General features: G+C 31.0%; 1 protein-coding gene across 1 annotated transcript in view; it reads left to right on the top strand.

Moving 5' to 3' along the window:
- Nucleotides 1-15676, top strand: part of LOC143071582 (mucosa-associated lymphoid tissue lymphoma translocation protein 1-like) — a 28845-nt gene extending 13169 nt beyond the window's left edge. Inside the window, exons 9-18 of the mRNA XM_076245981.1 lie at nucleotides 555-590; nucleotides 900-1028; nucleotides 1587-1742; nucleotides 2594-2984; nucleotides 3858-3953; nucleotides 4470-4585; nucleotides 5435-5587; nucleotides 6719-6885; nucleotides 10118-10204; nucleotides 10613-15676. Coding sequence (XP_076102096.1) covers nucleotides 555-590; nucleotides 900-1028; nucleotides 1587-1742; nucleotides 2594-2984; nucleotides 3858-3953; nucleotides 4470-4585; nucleotides 5435-5587; nucleotides 6719-6885; nucleotides 10118-10204; nucleotides 10613-10762 — 1481 coding nt within the window. The 3' untranslated portion in view covers nucleotides 10763-15676. The remainder of the gene's footprint in view (nucleotides 1-554; nucleotides 591-899; nucleotides 1029-1586; nucleotides 1743-2593; nucleotides 2985-3857; nucleotides 3954-4469; nucleotides 4586-5434; nucleotides 5588-6718; nucleotides 6886-10117; nucleotides 10205-10612) is intronic.
- The last annotated feature ends 1742 nt before the right edge of the window (nucleotides 15677-17418 follow it).

Genomic DNA, 17418 nt, shown 5'->3' with positions numbered 1-17418 from the left:
GTAAGTTTTATTGTATTTTGCCAATACAGAAAGATAAGAAAATACTGATACATGTACATGAGAACAATTTATCATTCAGAATGCTCCTATCTAAAAAGGAAGAGTAACTGTGAATATTTATATATAAGCATTTTAATTGCCTTTGTAGATGAATGGTCCAAATCAAAATTACAGTAACATTTCTGTGGGTGAAAATAGCACATTAAGGAAAACGTTCAAATTTATGACTGAAATGTTCCATTCACCTGTCTGATTCTGAAGTACAGTGGTGATTGTATTGTTTGTGCACCAGATGATAACCATGTTATACCATTTGTTGAATGTTCATTGATAATATAAGTGTTAACCAATTATAATGATTTGATGTGAAATTTTGAAAATATTACCCAGAATGACTACAATAAAAGCAAAGCCCTAAATAGCTAATAAAAATTAAGAAACCAAATTAGAATTGAGACAAGTGTCCTTTGAAAATATCTACTTTATGGTAAAATTTAATAATAGCTGATGAAACTTCATTTGTATAACAAATTTAATATTTTTATTATTTTCAGCTGAAGAGCCATTAGTTGACCCTGTAGGACCAACAGGTCAGTATATGAATATTACAGTAAATTCAGAATTTTTAAGAAAGACTGTTGGGTATAAAACTAACATTCTCTATTCTTGTAATGATAAAAGTAAGTCAATGATTACAATAAAACATGGATTTCTGAAATAACAGAAGAAGATGTTTGACTGATTTGTTTACTCACATTTCACCGATATTGACTGAATTTTATCCCTAATGTTTTACCAGTAATGACTCATTTGTATACCCATTGTTTTACCATACATATGGAAACTACTAATTCAAAATGACAAATTGTGTCTATAATGTTCTCATTTCTTTGTTACAGAGATAGAGATTATATCTAATCCTAAAACAGTTATTATAGAGTTCGGTGGGGATTGTTTATTTAGTTGTGAGGCAAGATGTAGCATACCTCTAGTGTACCAGTGGTTAAAAGATGGTGTTCCTATTGAGGGTACGTTTTACTAGTTTTTGCGTAACTCTTATATGATAAGTTAAATGATGGTGTTCCTATTTAGGATAAGATTATTTGATGTAAAGGCAAATGTAGAACATATCAAGTTATTTTTCAAAAAGCAATGCAGCTTATAAGTTATATTCTTAGATGTTGAGTCCAGAGATGTCTGTCACATCACACTGAACAAAGTATGATATGAATAAGCGAAAGAAAAATTTGGTTTGGCTATCATGCAATGTTTTACAAAATTGCCACACTAAGAGCCAAGAGGTAAACTGTAACTGCACCACATTTTTAGTTTCCAAATTATATCTTTAGAACTATGTATCCAACCTTTACCAAACACAAGACCACTAGTTGTTTGTGTCAGTAGTTCAAAGGTCAAGGTTGCAGTGCCCATTAGCCTACCAAAAATCATTAGGATTTGAGTAAATCACAGTCATCACAAAACCAAAAGCTAGGTTATACAAATTAATTATGACAAAAATCACTTTCTTTCACTACAATCCATAAAGTTCATAACTTAGCTAGTACTTTGTTTGTTTTTCTTTTTAGGAGAAATAAAACCATCTCTAGTATTGAAGAAAATACAGAATTATGACCACCAGGGTTTGTACACATGTATGGTTTCCATACCAGGAACAAAAAATATCAGGTTGTCATACCCTGCCAGTCTATCTATAAAGACCAATGATAAACCAGAGTTCAATCGTAAGTACCCTAGACAATAAAACATCATACATTTAATTGTAAGAAATACAGAGCGAGCTGCTCATTTTGCCTAAAAAAAGACTTTCATATGCAATCACTGTATAACACATACATGTATATAGACTTAAATCATTTATCAAACTACTCAGGTTAAGCAGGAAAACTGATACTGAAAAAAATCCTTGGTTTCAGCAGGTTGTTTCTTTCTCAGTAAGATAGTGTGGCAATGATTGTGATCAAATTATATGCTTGCAGGTATACATCTCATGGAAATTAATATTATAATAACAACTCAACCTTATCCCTTAGGTAAAAAGTTATCTACCCTTTGGTTCACATACTGAATGGAATATACAAATACACAATAATGATATAACAGTAGATTGAATTTAGAAGGACAGAATATTTTATACAAATAAATTAATAAATAATAAGTACCAAATTAGATTACCAGATATGTGCTGTGTAAAACATAACCATTTAAAAAAACTATTTTACTCGTCTATCAGTCTACTGTAGTAGAGGTCGAGGTACAAAAATGTAGTTTAGATAGTATATATCTATTAGTCATTATAAAATGTGTTGTTCAGAATTAACTATAAAGTGTTAATTATGTTAATGATTAGTAATTGCAAAAAGGTACTGTTTTTCATTATGTTTTTTTCAATTTCCAAAAAAAAAATAGATTATGATTTTCTATATATATATATATATATATATATATATATATATATATAGCTGTTTATATTAAACTGTTTGGTAAAAAAGTTATACAAATTATACTATAATAGAAGTGCTTTTCCCCCCTCTATTGATGCAACATTATAACAGAATTTTAAAAATCTTTTCAGCTAGTGACAAAGTTGCTCTACTTATTGGAAACTTTGACTATCGATGTGAGTCACCATTAAGTGCTCCGAAGTCTGATGTTTACACCATGGCTGAAATTTTCAGAAGTTTAGACTTTAAAGTCGTTTCTCTTCTTAATTTAACAAAATTGGAAATGCAGTCTGCCGTTGAGGAATTTGTAAAACTGATAGGTAGTGAGGTATATGCTGTATTTTATTTTTGTGGACATGGTTTTGAGGAGGAAGCTAAATGTTACCTCGTTCCTCCTGATGCTAGACATGGATATACAATAGAAGACTGTGTATGCGCTGAGGATGTGTTAAGTCAGATGCAGAATTACACAGAAACATCACCAGCTCTTATCGTACTCATACTTGACATCTGTAGAATCAGGTATGTTATCTTAAATACCTATAGTATCATCCTCTTACTGTAGAATTTGTAAAGAATAAAAATTCCAACTTTAGTATGTCATATTGTATACCTGAAAATCTTTTCTTGGTTTCTATTGCACACTTCAACATGAATATGAAAGGTCACCCTGAGGAAACTGACGTTTTCATAGAGGTAACCTTTGGATTTAGGTTAACAATGCATAGATTTTACTACAAAAAAGGTGACCATACTGACATGTTTTCACCCCATAGAAGTGCCCTTTATAACAGGTTTGACTGCATATCTTTTTTATGCCCCACCTACGATAGTAGAGGGGCATTATGTTTTCTGGTCTGTGCCTCCGTTCGTCCGTCTGTCTGTCCGTCCGTGTGTCTGTGCCTCCGTTCGTCAGTCCGGTTAAAGTTTTCGGTCGAGGTAGTTTTTGATGAAGCTGAAGTCCAATCAACTTGAAACTTAATACACATGTTCCCCATGATATGATCTTTCTAATTTTAATGTCAAATTATAGTTTTGACCCCAATTTCATGGTCCACTGAACATAGAAAATGATAGTGCAAAGTTCAGGTTAAAGTTTTTGGTCAAGGTAGTTTTTGATGAAGTTAAAGTTACATCAACTTGAAACTTAGTACACATGTTCCCTATGATATGATCTTTCTAATTTTAATTCCAAATTAAAGTTTTGACCCCAATTTCACGGTCCACTGAACATAGAAAATGATAGTGGGAGTGGGGCATCCGTGTACTATGGACACATTCTTGTTTTGTAATGTTTTTATTATGTGGTACTTCTTTGTTTTAAAAAGATCTATCCATAAATGATAATCTGTTGTATTATAATACTGGTTAATACAGATAATGATTTATTTTCAGGAATTTGCAACCACCTACAAATCGAGAGCAGGATGCAATGTGTTCTAATCTAAGCAACATTCCAATGAAAGGCAACACAGTATTCTGCTATGCCACGTAAGATTTAGTTATTTCACAGTATTATAAGAGGATTAGAATATATGTAAGATATAATTTCTAGATATTTAACCATCTTTTAATGATTACATTATTTATGAAGCAAAAATGCAACAATTTGTCTTTCAAATCTATCATTTTTGCTCAATTGACTTTTGACAAATGTTTTGAATAAAGTGAAAATTGGTAATATGTGCAGAATGAATTCTTTGAGAAATATCTTGATAGTCTATTTACAGTATAAAAAAGAACTACTTTATTTCAACTATTTTTCACTAAATGAAAACTCTGTGCAAAGATTGATTTTGATCATTGCACAAGATAATTTTTTCTATGTTCATGATGCAACTGTATAAAATCTATCTAGAAATACAGCAACAAATTTTTCATTAATTCTAATGGGATGTTTCTGTATTTGGCCTTAAATTTCACCTGAAATGAAATTTGACGTGCTAACCATTACATGCTTTATAATTTAGTCATGATCATTAGTATTCACACTTATTTTCTTTATAGGAGCAAAGGAATGTACGCCTATGAAGATATTCATAATGGAATATTAGTCAAATATTTGAAGAAATATCTTCCAAAACAGATGAGTGTTTTAGATGTTTTCACAAGTGTTCAAGAAGGTATGGTTCAAAGATTTTCAAAGCATTATACTTCAACATGTACATGTCCTTAGAATGGGAAAATGTAAAATAGGAAAAACATGTTAAGAAGGGTATCCAGGGCAACGTATATAGTTTGTGTTTATGTTTTGCCATTGATATAAAAATTCAAAAAATGTGGTATGAAAGCCAATGAGACAACTCCTGCCAGAAACCACATGACAAAGAAGCTAGCAACTATAGGTCACTCTACAGCCTTTAAGCATCCTTTTGTACATCCAAAACCAAACTGACAAATATAGCTGTCAATATTTTCCTTTCATGTTTATTCCTGTCCATCCAGACTATTATTTTAGATGTTTATGACAACCACTGCACATTGTAATGAAGGAACTTTGCTATGTTGTATTGCATGATTCAAAGAAAAATCAATATTTTTATAAAAAAAAATATTTACTATACATGCTGAATTACAATTTGTTAAAACTAAACACACTGAAATTTTATTTTGCTTTTTTTATGCAGTAAATATTTTATTTTTTTACATACCAAATAGTGAATACAAGTAGATTGGATGCATTATATAACCAGTATTAATCTTTCTGTATCAACCACCTTTTGATATCAGTTTCAGGTGGAAGAAGATTGTATGCATATTATATTACCAGTGTCAATCTTTCTGCAATGACCACCTTTTGATATCAGTTCCAGGTGGAATGCTTTACCAAAACACAACATAAAAACACCTGTGTTTTAAAAGTATATATTTAAGTGTATATGGTATGACTTTTTGAATATATTGGTGTCTCAAGTGGATAGAGATGTGATATTGAAACAGCCATATAATATTCTTGATTAATTCTTTTTCAGATATAGGAAAGGAATCTCAATACTATCACATTCAGATACCAGAAATTAAGTCTAACTTATTACAACCTAGACGATCGCTCGCAGATAGGATATCTACAAAAGGCCATACTAAAGCTTATAATCAGAGAACATTACTGTGGAACAATGCTCATGGTGAGTCTTACTTATTTGGACCTAGACCTTTCCTGGACTGATAAATGGTTTCTCTGAAAGTATACATCACAAACCTTAAACTAATATGCTAGCCTAAATTGGGAAGAAGTATAAGAAAAGTTTGACGGCAATTAAAAATATTAAGTTAACATGTTAAAAGATAAACCAACTGATGCATATGGTTAACACTTCTTGTTCACCTATCTGTTAATTTCTCATTCAGAATGTTGAATTAATAGTTTTCAAGAGTAAGGCATATTTTCATTAGTAAGAAGGACAGAATTACGACTTTGATAATAGAAATATTGTGATAGTGGTTTGAAATAAAATATGAATTTGAAGAGATGACAATGATGTCATCATAGTTTAGTTTATCCTACGAAGAATGACTGTTGAAGTATACTATATTTAACTGTGTTATATGGGAACTCATCACCAGAATTTGCATTTGAAGTATAAAGGACACATACAAAAGAAATAATATTCTATCTAAGAAATAATTGATGCAAGCTATACTTTATTGTAATTTTAACATGGGTAGGCATTATCATGATTATATTCGTGATTATTTTTGCCCGAGCGATAGTAAGGGCTAAAATAACACTAATATAATGCCTACTAACTTATGTTAAAACTACATTAAAGAATAGCCTGCATCAATAATTTCGATTCTGATTAGGACAATTTAGGTAATTTCTATGTCCGATGTGTATAAGTGTAGAAGGTTTGTGTAGGCTCTTCCATGAAATTCCCTTTTTTGTTTGTAAACAAGCAAATGACTGGCATTGTGATTTTTCAGAGGGTGTAAACAGCCAGCATGAACAGATGTCGTATCTAGGTCAAATATGTCAATCTCCAATTGCAACACATTACCATCATAATAAATGAATTAGTAACAACTATGTGCACCATTTAAAAGAGTTTGGAAGTATTTTAAGTTAATGAAATATATCAAATGCATGCCAATTTGATAAAATTCATTATTCTGCAGTAGTCAATATATGATGTGCAAACAAGTTTTATTGGATTTAGAGCATTGGTTTATTCACAAAGAGGAAGAAGCACGTCATATTCGAATCAAGTATATTTGATAGAGGTAATAACATAATTATAAATTTTTTTTTTATTTAGAAAAGCCACCATCAAAAGAGATAGAAATTCCTGCAATAAAGGGGAAAGTGTTGTTAGAGTTTCAGACAGAATTCTCTAATATGCTGACAATATTCTGTACAGTTATGCCAATGACAATGGGAAAGTCCCTAAAGTATCATTTAGGATGTATTGCTCATTTACCCAAGGTAAATTAATCATTTTCTGACATATATAATGGTGTACAGTCATGCTGATCACATTTGTGGTATATTATACAGTCACTGATGATTAACCTTATCTACACACTTGTTTTATAATTATGTCAATCATCATTAGAAATAACCTTATTATCATTTAGCCAAACTTATGCCAAATAAGACTGAAATACACATTTTTTGTTTCCACATCTGACCTCTCATTGTTTTTGTTTTTTTGTGTGTCATTGGGTTGCTGTCTTTAACTTTTTTAACTGGAGACTTCATCACCACACGGACACAAAAAAAAATAAAAAAAAAATTAAATAGACAAATGATGAAAAGAAAATATGAAATGACAAATGTACCCACACAAGAGACAGATTATTCGGTCTACTTCATCAGTTGATATAGGATGAGTGTTTTGTGTATCTTTAAGAATATTAAACTATGTAGATAAATTATAAAAAATACAAATTATAAAGTCTCTCAGAATAACATATACGATATTTGTCATTTTGTATGCAAAATGGGTACTAAACGCAATTTTAGTATTGTTCCATTAGATGTCTTTTGGGGTATTTGTGTTGTTCGCTTGTTGTCTCGTTGGTGCATACCCTTCATCTTCTTTTATTTATATATAAGGGGGGGGGGGGGAAGGACCTCTATTGAGACTCTTGGATCGGGTGTTTTTAAGATCAGAATTTCGGGATTGACCCTTTTGGGATCTGGCATTTCTTTATTCCCATGTCGGGATGTCGGGATTTAAATTTATCTAAATTCGGGACCTCTGGATTTCATGTTTTTAAGACCGGTATTTCGGGATCAGGACCCCTCCTACCCCCATGTATGTATAATAGGGGGAAGGCTTTAAAAGATGTATAATTGATTTAAGAACAAATTGTGACATACAATTGCTGTTTCAGGTTTTTCTGGTAAGGTGTAATGTGCTTAATTAATACTTATAATTGTGTGATTAACACATTATTGACTATATTATATTGTTTCATCTCTAAATTTTTCAACACCTTCTGTCAACACCATATTAGGAAGTTAAAATGAGCTTCATTTAGAAAAAAAGAAAATTCATGCACTCTATCCTCTATTTATCCTTCACACAGGGAAGACATAAAGTGTTTACAAACCGTCAGTTAATCATCCGTGTCAACTTTATAAATACAATGAACCAGATTTGTCCTCTGTCATACATAAATTATGGTCGTACCTTTGCTGGTTGCCTGGTAGTCCCCTAGGGTATCACCAGTTCAGTAGTCAGTACTTTGGTAATGTGGTACTGGCATGAAAATAGACTTAATTTTATTAAAATTTGCCTGACAAAATTTTGGAAATTATTTCAAATTAAGGAATATGTCTCCCCCATGCAAAGCTCTGGTTTCTTGCCTGGCTTTGCAGGGGCAGATCCAGCCATTTTAAAAAGGGGGGGTTCCCAACCCTGAGTAAAGGGGGGGGGGTACCAACTATATGCTCCCATTCAAATGCATTGATCGTCCAAAAAAAAAGGGGGGATTCCAACCCTGGAACCTATGGATTCGCCACTGCTTTGTCTTTACTTTTGGTCCTTTTTTGTTTTTTATTCTCTTCATATTTTAAATGAGCATCGCTGAAGGGACATTAATTGTCGAAATGTGCATCTTGTGCAGAAAAATTGGTACTGCTTATGTTATTTATTATCTGTTGTAATGGTTATTTATTTGTAATATTGGATATGTGAACAATAGAATACTCCACAGAGAATATCATGTAAAAATACACAAAGTAAAAACTGTACAAAACAAATGAATAATATCAGACTTAGGTGTCAAAAGCTGAACTTAAAGTCATATGTTTTATATACTTGAATAGCTAATTTAAAAAAGAAGATGTGGAAAGATGCCAATGAGACACAGTTTTTATATAAAACACATATACATAAACTTTCATTACAAGAAAATCCTTATTTAATCAAAATCTTTAGAAATGCTCTGCTATTTAACTATTGTTGTCCAGTACGCTTATTCATCGATAGCTTTTCTGTATAAATTGACCTTAAACACAGGACCTCTGGAAAGAACTTCTGCAACTACATTGTGCAGATCCGACGGGGGAAATGTGAAAGGAATGTAAGCAACCATCACTGGAATATAAAATGTGAAAAAGGATTTCGAAAGAAAATTTTAATACACCAAATCAATTAATTGTTACAACAGTTTAGTTAACAAATAGAAATGCATGGAAAATATATTTTAAACAAATTGAGTATTGCTATTGCATGTCTAATTTCACTTATTTTCATGTAAATTAGGGTAAAGAAAATTATGTGTTTGTTCAATATATACATATACAATATTGATTTCCATAACATTATAATTTAAAGAAAATCTCTTAATATGACTTTTAGCAACAGTATGCCATTAATAGATTATCATTGGCAGTTAAGAAATCTGATATTTTTATGCTTCAAAAAATTAAATGAACATAAACCAAAAGAACTGACTTTGAGTCATAAGCTCTTTCAATACAATATAGTGCTCAGAACTGTATTCCTCGATGTGATTGCAATATCCCTTTGATGGAATGGTTTGTCAAGTTTTGCTGACAATTAATTGTCTTAAATAATTCATTGAATTCTAGTTCACTCAACCAAAACGTAAAAACGAATTTATAATCTACCAAATGAATAATTTCTGGATTTTTATAAAATTATTGAAGCTATATTACATCAATATTGATAAAATTACCTTAAAATGATCTGTCATTCTGGTTGGGGATTTGGATTTAGGTTTGGGCTATGCAAGTGGTGTATAGAAAACTATCACTCACTACAGTTCTTATCTTATGAGTAGATATTCTTTTCTTTTTCTTTTGGCAAAATGGTTGTTACATTTCACACTACACTGTGTATGCTTTGATAAGTATCCAAATTCCTAAACAAGCCAAATCATGTATATGCTCACAATATTTTATAGATATAATGTTTTTTATCAAAAATATTTGGAAAAATGAATCAGAATTATTCATAGGTAGATATTTAAAGGATATAAGGACTAAACGTTTGTGACAGCAACCCAATTACACATGATTGGTTCATTATTAACAGATGGTCTGACTGTAAACCAAACACAGAAGAATTTACATAACTCTGCATTTAAATATTATTTAAATCTAGCTGAAAAACATATTTACAAGCTAAAACAAGTTGGAGGCAGGCAGTGTATTTATTTAGAAAGTTTGTATATATTTGCAGACGATATCAATATTTGGGAGTGTTAGTCAGGTTCATGATGACCCACCTAAGACAAAGATTGTTTTACAAGACTTGCAGAAATTAACAGTATGTAGAAAAAAATTTAACTTTTCTGATAATTAAGTGTGAAAAATTTTGTAGAAAAATGTATGCTGCCTTTGTTAAAAGATGATAGATTTATTATCTCTATTATCATAAATGAATTTCAAATCAACCATAAAAAGGTCCTGAGAAATGACATTATCCTACAACAGTGCCTTTAATTATTAATTTAAATGATGGCAGATACATTTAGAATAAGAGATGTGGCATTTTGACAATAAAATTGCTGTCCACCATTAACCACAAGTGCAAGGATGTAAACAACTATATAGGTCACCATATAACCTTTAGCAATGAACATAACCCTACTTTGTAGTAAGCTATAAAATATCCCAACTTATTATTATTTATTCATTGTAATAACATATCAAAATTTGTTTTTTTCAATTTTAGAAAGATTTAGAAGTTCAAGTATTTGTTGTGAATACAGAGACAAAACAGAGATATGAAGGACCAAAAGTCAACTTAGGCAAACCTTTAGTTGGAATTTTAGATTTGTGGAAACCAAGACGACAACCAATCGAATGTAGTGAATCAATGTAAATAGTTACTATTGAAACATCAACAACAACCACCAATATAAAGTATCAGTCAATTTGACTTACTGCATTTGTTATTGTGACTAACCACCAGATAAGCCTAATCAATATGGTTTATTTGACATATGTCAGATAACTGACTTGTATTAGATATAATATTTATAAAAATCTGACAGGAAGGGTAAATACTGGTTTATATCTGACATTAGAATTGCATGTATTAACTAAATGATGCTAAAAAGCTCTCACAATCCAACTTTGACATTCCTGCCTTTTTTGGGGGATGTTAATTTTTCAAAAGTTAGAATGAGTCAATATCTGTTCTAAACAAAGAGATCTGTCCATATTTCCTACCATGCTACTTATATATACATATAGATTCTTCCACTGCATCAAGTGTGATACAATATTTATCCACTAGAGACAGTTAAATTTTCAAATTTAAAACGCGAGGCTCGCTGAGCCTTTTAAATATTTAAAATTTAACTGTCGAGAGTGGATAAATATAGTATTACACAAGATTTGGTGGTGGAATCTGTTTCTTTAATGATTTTCAAACAATATGCAGGCAAACTTATTCCTTCTTTGCAACTGATCTGCAAAAAGATGTGTTCTTTCTGTGTGACGTCATCAGGCATGGTCGCCTTTTTTCATGCCGTCACAATAGGAAATTCAGAGGAACACAAGAAAATTCGACGTCATAATCAGAATTTAACCAATGAAGAACTGAGATCAAACGAACCACACGTTGATTTTTTTTTATACAATGGGTGCAGAAAGGGATAAATTGATGAAGAATTTGAGAAACAGTAGTTACAGAATTGTTGTACTGGGGTAAACCGTATAAAATAAGGATATGTATAATGATGGCCAATGAAATCACTGTATTTAAGACATGAAATGTATTTTCAAATTTTTACAGTGTATTTTTAAGTTCTTTAATGTTCCTGAGAACTAACTACAACAGAATTTTATTTTGACGGTCTTATTTGATGATTGGTTATTGGGAAATTTACTTTTAAAATGCAACTTTATATATTTTTTTATGTTAGAAAACTAACTCTTTTTGTAAAGGGGTTTGTTTTCTGCAATGGATAACAAACCCTTGCGTCAATGTATATATCCATTTATTTTTAATGAATGAATATTCTGTGAAGCACCATACCTCATATCACCCTTTAAGTAATCATATATATGTCAGCTCATTATATCACTAAATAGATATACTATCTTTGTATGGTTGTTCATTTTCAGTGTGACATATATATTTTATAATAAACTACTGAAATTTTAAAGATAAATTGTTAAGGTCATGTCAAAGTATATCATTGTCATCCAGTGGTCAGTTGTATGTTTGATATTTTTTGCTCCAATGTATTTGAATTTTTATGACACTTTCATAAATTTTTAATTCTATCTAGCTCTATTAAATGAATACATGTAGATGCTCATTTTCAACATGATCCTGTTAAACAGAACAAAGTTAAATGTTTAACCACTCCTCATTTAAATGTGTCTGTCTTAAGCTTAACTATATTTTTATTGTTATTGTTTTGTATATTGTTTATTGATAGATTATCTGTTTCATTTAAAGGATCTAATGGCATATAAAATTATAGTGTTTTCTAATGTGTTAAAAGAACAATAATGTGGAAAATGTTGACCCAATCATTATTGGAATAGATGATTAGCTGTCTCAACTATTTTATGTCTTTACAATGCAACCCATGAGTTGATCCAGGTTTTAACTATCAAGTGAAAATGATCTCATGAGCTCTGAAAGGGCCAATACTGGATGCTTTGACAGGATAATCATCTCATTCTAAGCATACAAGGGGCCTTGGTGCCAAGTGGTCTAAGTAGTTACTACTGTAAACACTAGCCAGTCAGCACTGAGGTTGTGCGTTCGAAATATGCTTGTGCAGGTGGACTCTACTCCAATCTTAATGACTAGGATTCGTCTCCGGGCACTACACTTCCCTCACCAAGAAAAACTGGCAGCCACAAAATAGGTTAAATGCGGTGCTTAAAAGTGGCGTTAAAAACACAAAAAAATCAAACCAAATCAAATCATACATTAGAAGCATTACACAATGCAAATTCTGGCTTAGTCAAAATATCATGACAGAATTGAATTAGAATATTTTCAAATCAGATGATTCTTCTGCTTTTTTTTTTTTTTTTTTTAGATCTAAACCATATCTATAATAATGAGTTGAGTAACACAAACATTCTATTAGTCAACCAATTCGAGAGTATGACCATCAAATTCATGTAGAGTCAATTAGAGTAGTTCTTTGTAATCACCCTGCTGAATAAAATTTGCTTTATTTAAACACTCCTAATTGTGAAGCATTCATAATATGATCAAACATGCCATAACACATCAAAAGAGATATGTGAACACCTTATAATGGAGCAGGTGGTATGTTCCTACCCATACATAATAGTAGGTGATTGAGAAACTGGTATTCAGGTTAAAGGTTATAGTTTGACGTATTAACATTTTTATTTTTAGTAAAAAAAACTTTAATGGGTTGATGTTGATTTTATCATTTGAGCATGAGAAAAAACTGTATTAAGTGTAGAACTATTGTTGACATTATTGCTAAATGTAAATGACAGTGTAATGAAATTATAGAATTTTTAAGAATCAATGTATATTACTGCTGGTTGAGTTTACCTCTTTCATTGTTTTTGAAGCCCATCTTTTACAGCAAGGATGATTGCTATCATTTTAGAAAGGTGTATAGTGGAACCTCTAAACAAGTCTGCTTTTTGTTTTATGTTATAATGATTTTGTGAAGTTCTGGTAACCAAAATAAACAAGCTATATGTTCATCCTCCTTATTGTATGTCAATATCAAAGGTACAATAATGGCAAATTGTTTTAATCACCTTTTTTTGAAAATGAAAGGAATACAAATTGCCTGTGATTTAGCAACTCGCTAGAACAGTTCTGAGCTAGATCCTTCAATAACCTGAAGTTCCTTTTTCTCATGATGGCTCAAGGGTTTCCCTATTTTGAGTCTTTGACTAACAATTGTTATTGTTTACATTGTTACTGTTCTTGGTTAATATATGGCCAGCAGCAATGTTTGTATTGAGATTTAGAAAAAAATGAAACAAAGAGGTAGGATTTTTACATTCTTTAGGGTAAAAAGATCACTTATTGCCTCTTTTAATAAAAAAAACCCTAAGATACAATGGATTCGGTGTAAGGAAAGTAAAGTTTTATATGGACTAAATAAGTTATAATAGATTAAAAGAACAAATACTGATTATTGTTTAATGACAAAAAATTGCTACTTGCACATACAAAAAGCAAGCCAATCACATTTATTGTTTTTTTATACGCCCGTCAAAATTTTGACGGGACGTATTATGGTATACAAATGTTCGGTGTCCATCTGTTGTACCGTCTATCATACCATATGTCTGTCCGTCTGTCCGTCTGTCCGGCGTAAACATGTCGCACCGTAACTTGAGAACGACTTATCCAAATTTCATGAAACTTAATATAGTTGTTTCTTATGATGGTCAAATGATCTGTATACTTTTTGGTGAAAATAAGATTTAAACTTTTTGAGTTACGGCACTTTATAACTAAAACAGGGGTGTGTTTTTTTCACATGTCGCACTGTATCTCAAAAACGATTCTTGATTATGACTTAAAACTTTAAACACTTCTTAGTTATATTAATCTCAATATCTGTATACTTTTTGGTGAAGATTCAAAATTTCATTTTTGAGTTATTGAGTATTTTAGGGGGAGGGTTTTTTTACATGTCATGCCATATCTCAAAAACTATTTATGATTATTGCTTAAAACTTTACACATGTCTTTGTTATATTAATCTAAAGATCTCTATACTTTTTAATGATGATTCAAAATTTCATTTTTGAGCTATTAGTATTTTGTAAAAAAGGGGGAGGGTTTTTTTACATGTGCCGTATCTCAAAAACGATTTATGATTATTGCTTAAAACTTTACACACTTCTTTGTTCTATTAATTTAAAGATCTGTATACTTTTTGGTGATTATTCAAAATTTTATTTTTGAGTTATTGAGTATTTTAGGGGGAGGTTTTTTTTTACATGTCATGCCATATCTCAAAAACTATTTATGATTATTGCTTAAAACTTTACACATGTCTTTGTTATATTAATCTAAAGATCTCTATACTTTTTGGTGATGATTCAAAATTTCATTTTTGAGTTATTAGTATTTTGTAAAAAAGGGGGAGGGTTTTTTTACATGTCGTGCCGTATCTCAAAAATAATTTATGATTATTGCTTAAAACTTTACACACTTTTTTGTTATAAAAATCTAAAGATCTGTATACGTTTTGGTTTTGATTCAAAATTTTATTTTGGTAATATTTAGTTTTTTGTAAAAAAAAAACAGGGTGGGGGGTTTCACATGTCTCGCCGTGTCTCTAAAACAATATATGGTTAATGCTTAAAACTTTCTCAGAAACTATTTATGATTATTGCATTAGACTTCCACATAAAACGTCGGGCGTATCATGCGCTCATGGTGCAGCTGTTTATTATACCTCAAATTCACAGTGAGTCCTTCAGCAGAGAGCAAACATTCTAACTTCACTACAAGTTCAAGAAGGCTGCATTTGATATTTTTTATATGATATCCTGCTTATTACACTCTTCATGATGAGATACACTTTATCAAATCTTTCAAATAGATTTCAGTATACTTAGCATCAAGCTGACTATGGACATTATTATATTATTTATGATTTTAAAATATGATGAACAATTTAATGTAAATTTTTATATCATTTTCTTGTGTATTATTTCTTTCAGTAGAAGACTGTTAAACTACTGCATACTTTATTTTACAAATAACCTTTGATAAAAACTAGTCAGTGATGAGAATAAATGTGTACATACTTCAGCATTTTTTTAATTATTCAAAAAACATTACGACAGCTGAAAGAAGGGCTATTTTCACAATAATTTTGATGTCTATGATTCAAACGAAGAAGGAACATTTTCATGACTTGAAAGTGCTTTTGCTTGGAATAAAAAATTATAAACAGGTGATGTGATTACCGATGGTACAACTATCTATAAGAACCAACAAACAGATATTAATATATAGGGGAAAGATGTTTAAAAAAGAATCCAGCTTTTGAATGTTTTTATTTGAAGACACAATGATTTGCAGATATATTATACTACAGATCTATAAACGTTTTCTAAACGGGAGCAATGCCATCATGCCACCTACCATCCAGATAAAAAATCTTCTAGCTTTTAAACTGTTATTTGTGTAAAAAGACCAAAACGATAAATTTCAATATATTCTGTTTTTCATGTCAGATTTGTTTTTTTAGTATTAAGATTATAACACAATGTCGAATGCTGTACCCCTGTTTTTGACATTTTTACCTATTATTCCTGTTTGCCTTGTTCACACATTGTTGACAATATAATGGAAATCTATGCGACTGTCTTACAAGTGAGAGGTTTAGTTAGCTATAAAAACAGTTGTATTACACCATTTTGTACATAAGGAAATGACTGTACCAACATGACCAAGTCATGAATATGACAGTTGTTATACATTCGTTTGATATGTTTGAACATTTTACTTTGCCATTTGCTCAGGACTTGCCATTTAGAATTTTTCCTCGTGGTTTTTAAAATTTTTGCGGTCGTATATTGGTATTACATCGTCGGCGTCTCCGTCAGCATGGTCGTCGTCATTGTCAGCGTCGTCCAAAGACAGATTGTTTCCAGATAATAATTTTAGTATAAGTAAATAGAAATTAATAAAATTTTAACACAATGTTTATAACCACAAAAGGAAGCTTGGGATTAATTTTTGGGGTTATGGTCCCTAAGGTTTAAGAATTAAGGGCCCAAAGGGGCCCAAAACAATCATTTATCTAGTGTCAGTACAAAAAGTTGTGTATAAGTATTTCAATTGTTCTGAAATTGTACCACAATGTTTAATACCATAAGTAGAAGGTTGGGATATACTTTGTGGGTTAGTGGGCAAACAGTCTAGGAATAAAGGGCAAAAAAGGGGCCAAAACAAGCATTTTTGTAGTTTCAAGACAAAACATTGGAGTTATCTTTCTTTGTCCAGAATGGTTGTTGAATCACCTAAAACCTATGCTTTATGAAATCTTCTTTGAAAATTGGAGTTATCTTACTTTGTCCTGAATAGTAGTTGAATCAACTTAAATCAATGCTATATACAATATACAATGCAATATTCACTTTACTACCAACTGATCAGTTAAAGTAGTCTATACCATTCAGTGATTACAAATGTGTAAAACTGGTTGGAAAATTCACAAACATCAACAAATTATTATAAAAGAGACTCCATCTAAAAAGGTGAAATAGATGGTATATTTGAATATGGTGGTCAACCAATTTTGATTTGGTCGTTGATAGTACAACCGTATGTATATTACTTTTTACAGGGTATATACTAACATGTAACGGGTGCCACGTGGAGCAAGGGTTGCTTAACCTTCCTGAGATTATCCCCAGTTTTTAGTAGGGTTCGTGTTGCTCAGTATTTAGTTTTTTTTGTTGTGCTTTATGTTATATTGTTTGTCTGTTAGTAGCTTTCTTTTTACCCATGGTGTCAGTTTTTCTTCTTTTATGTCCGAATCGCAC

Source organism: Mytilus galloprovincialis, chromosome 4 (assembly GCF_965363235.1).
Source record: "Mytilus galloprovincialis chromosome 4, xbMytGall1.hap1.1, whole genome shotgun sequence".
Lineage (NCBI taxonomy): Eukaryota > Metazoa > Mollusca > Bivalvia > Mytilida > Mytilidae > Mytilus > Mytilus galloprovincialis.
Note: the sequence above shows the minus strand (reverse complement) of the source record. Positions and strands in the feature narration are given on the sequence as shown.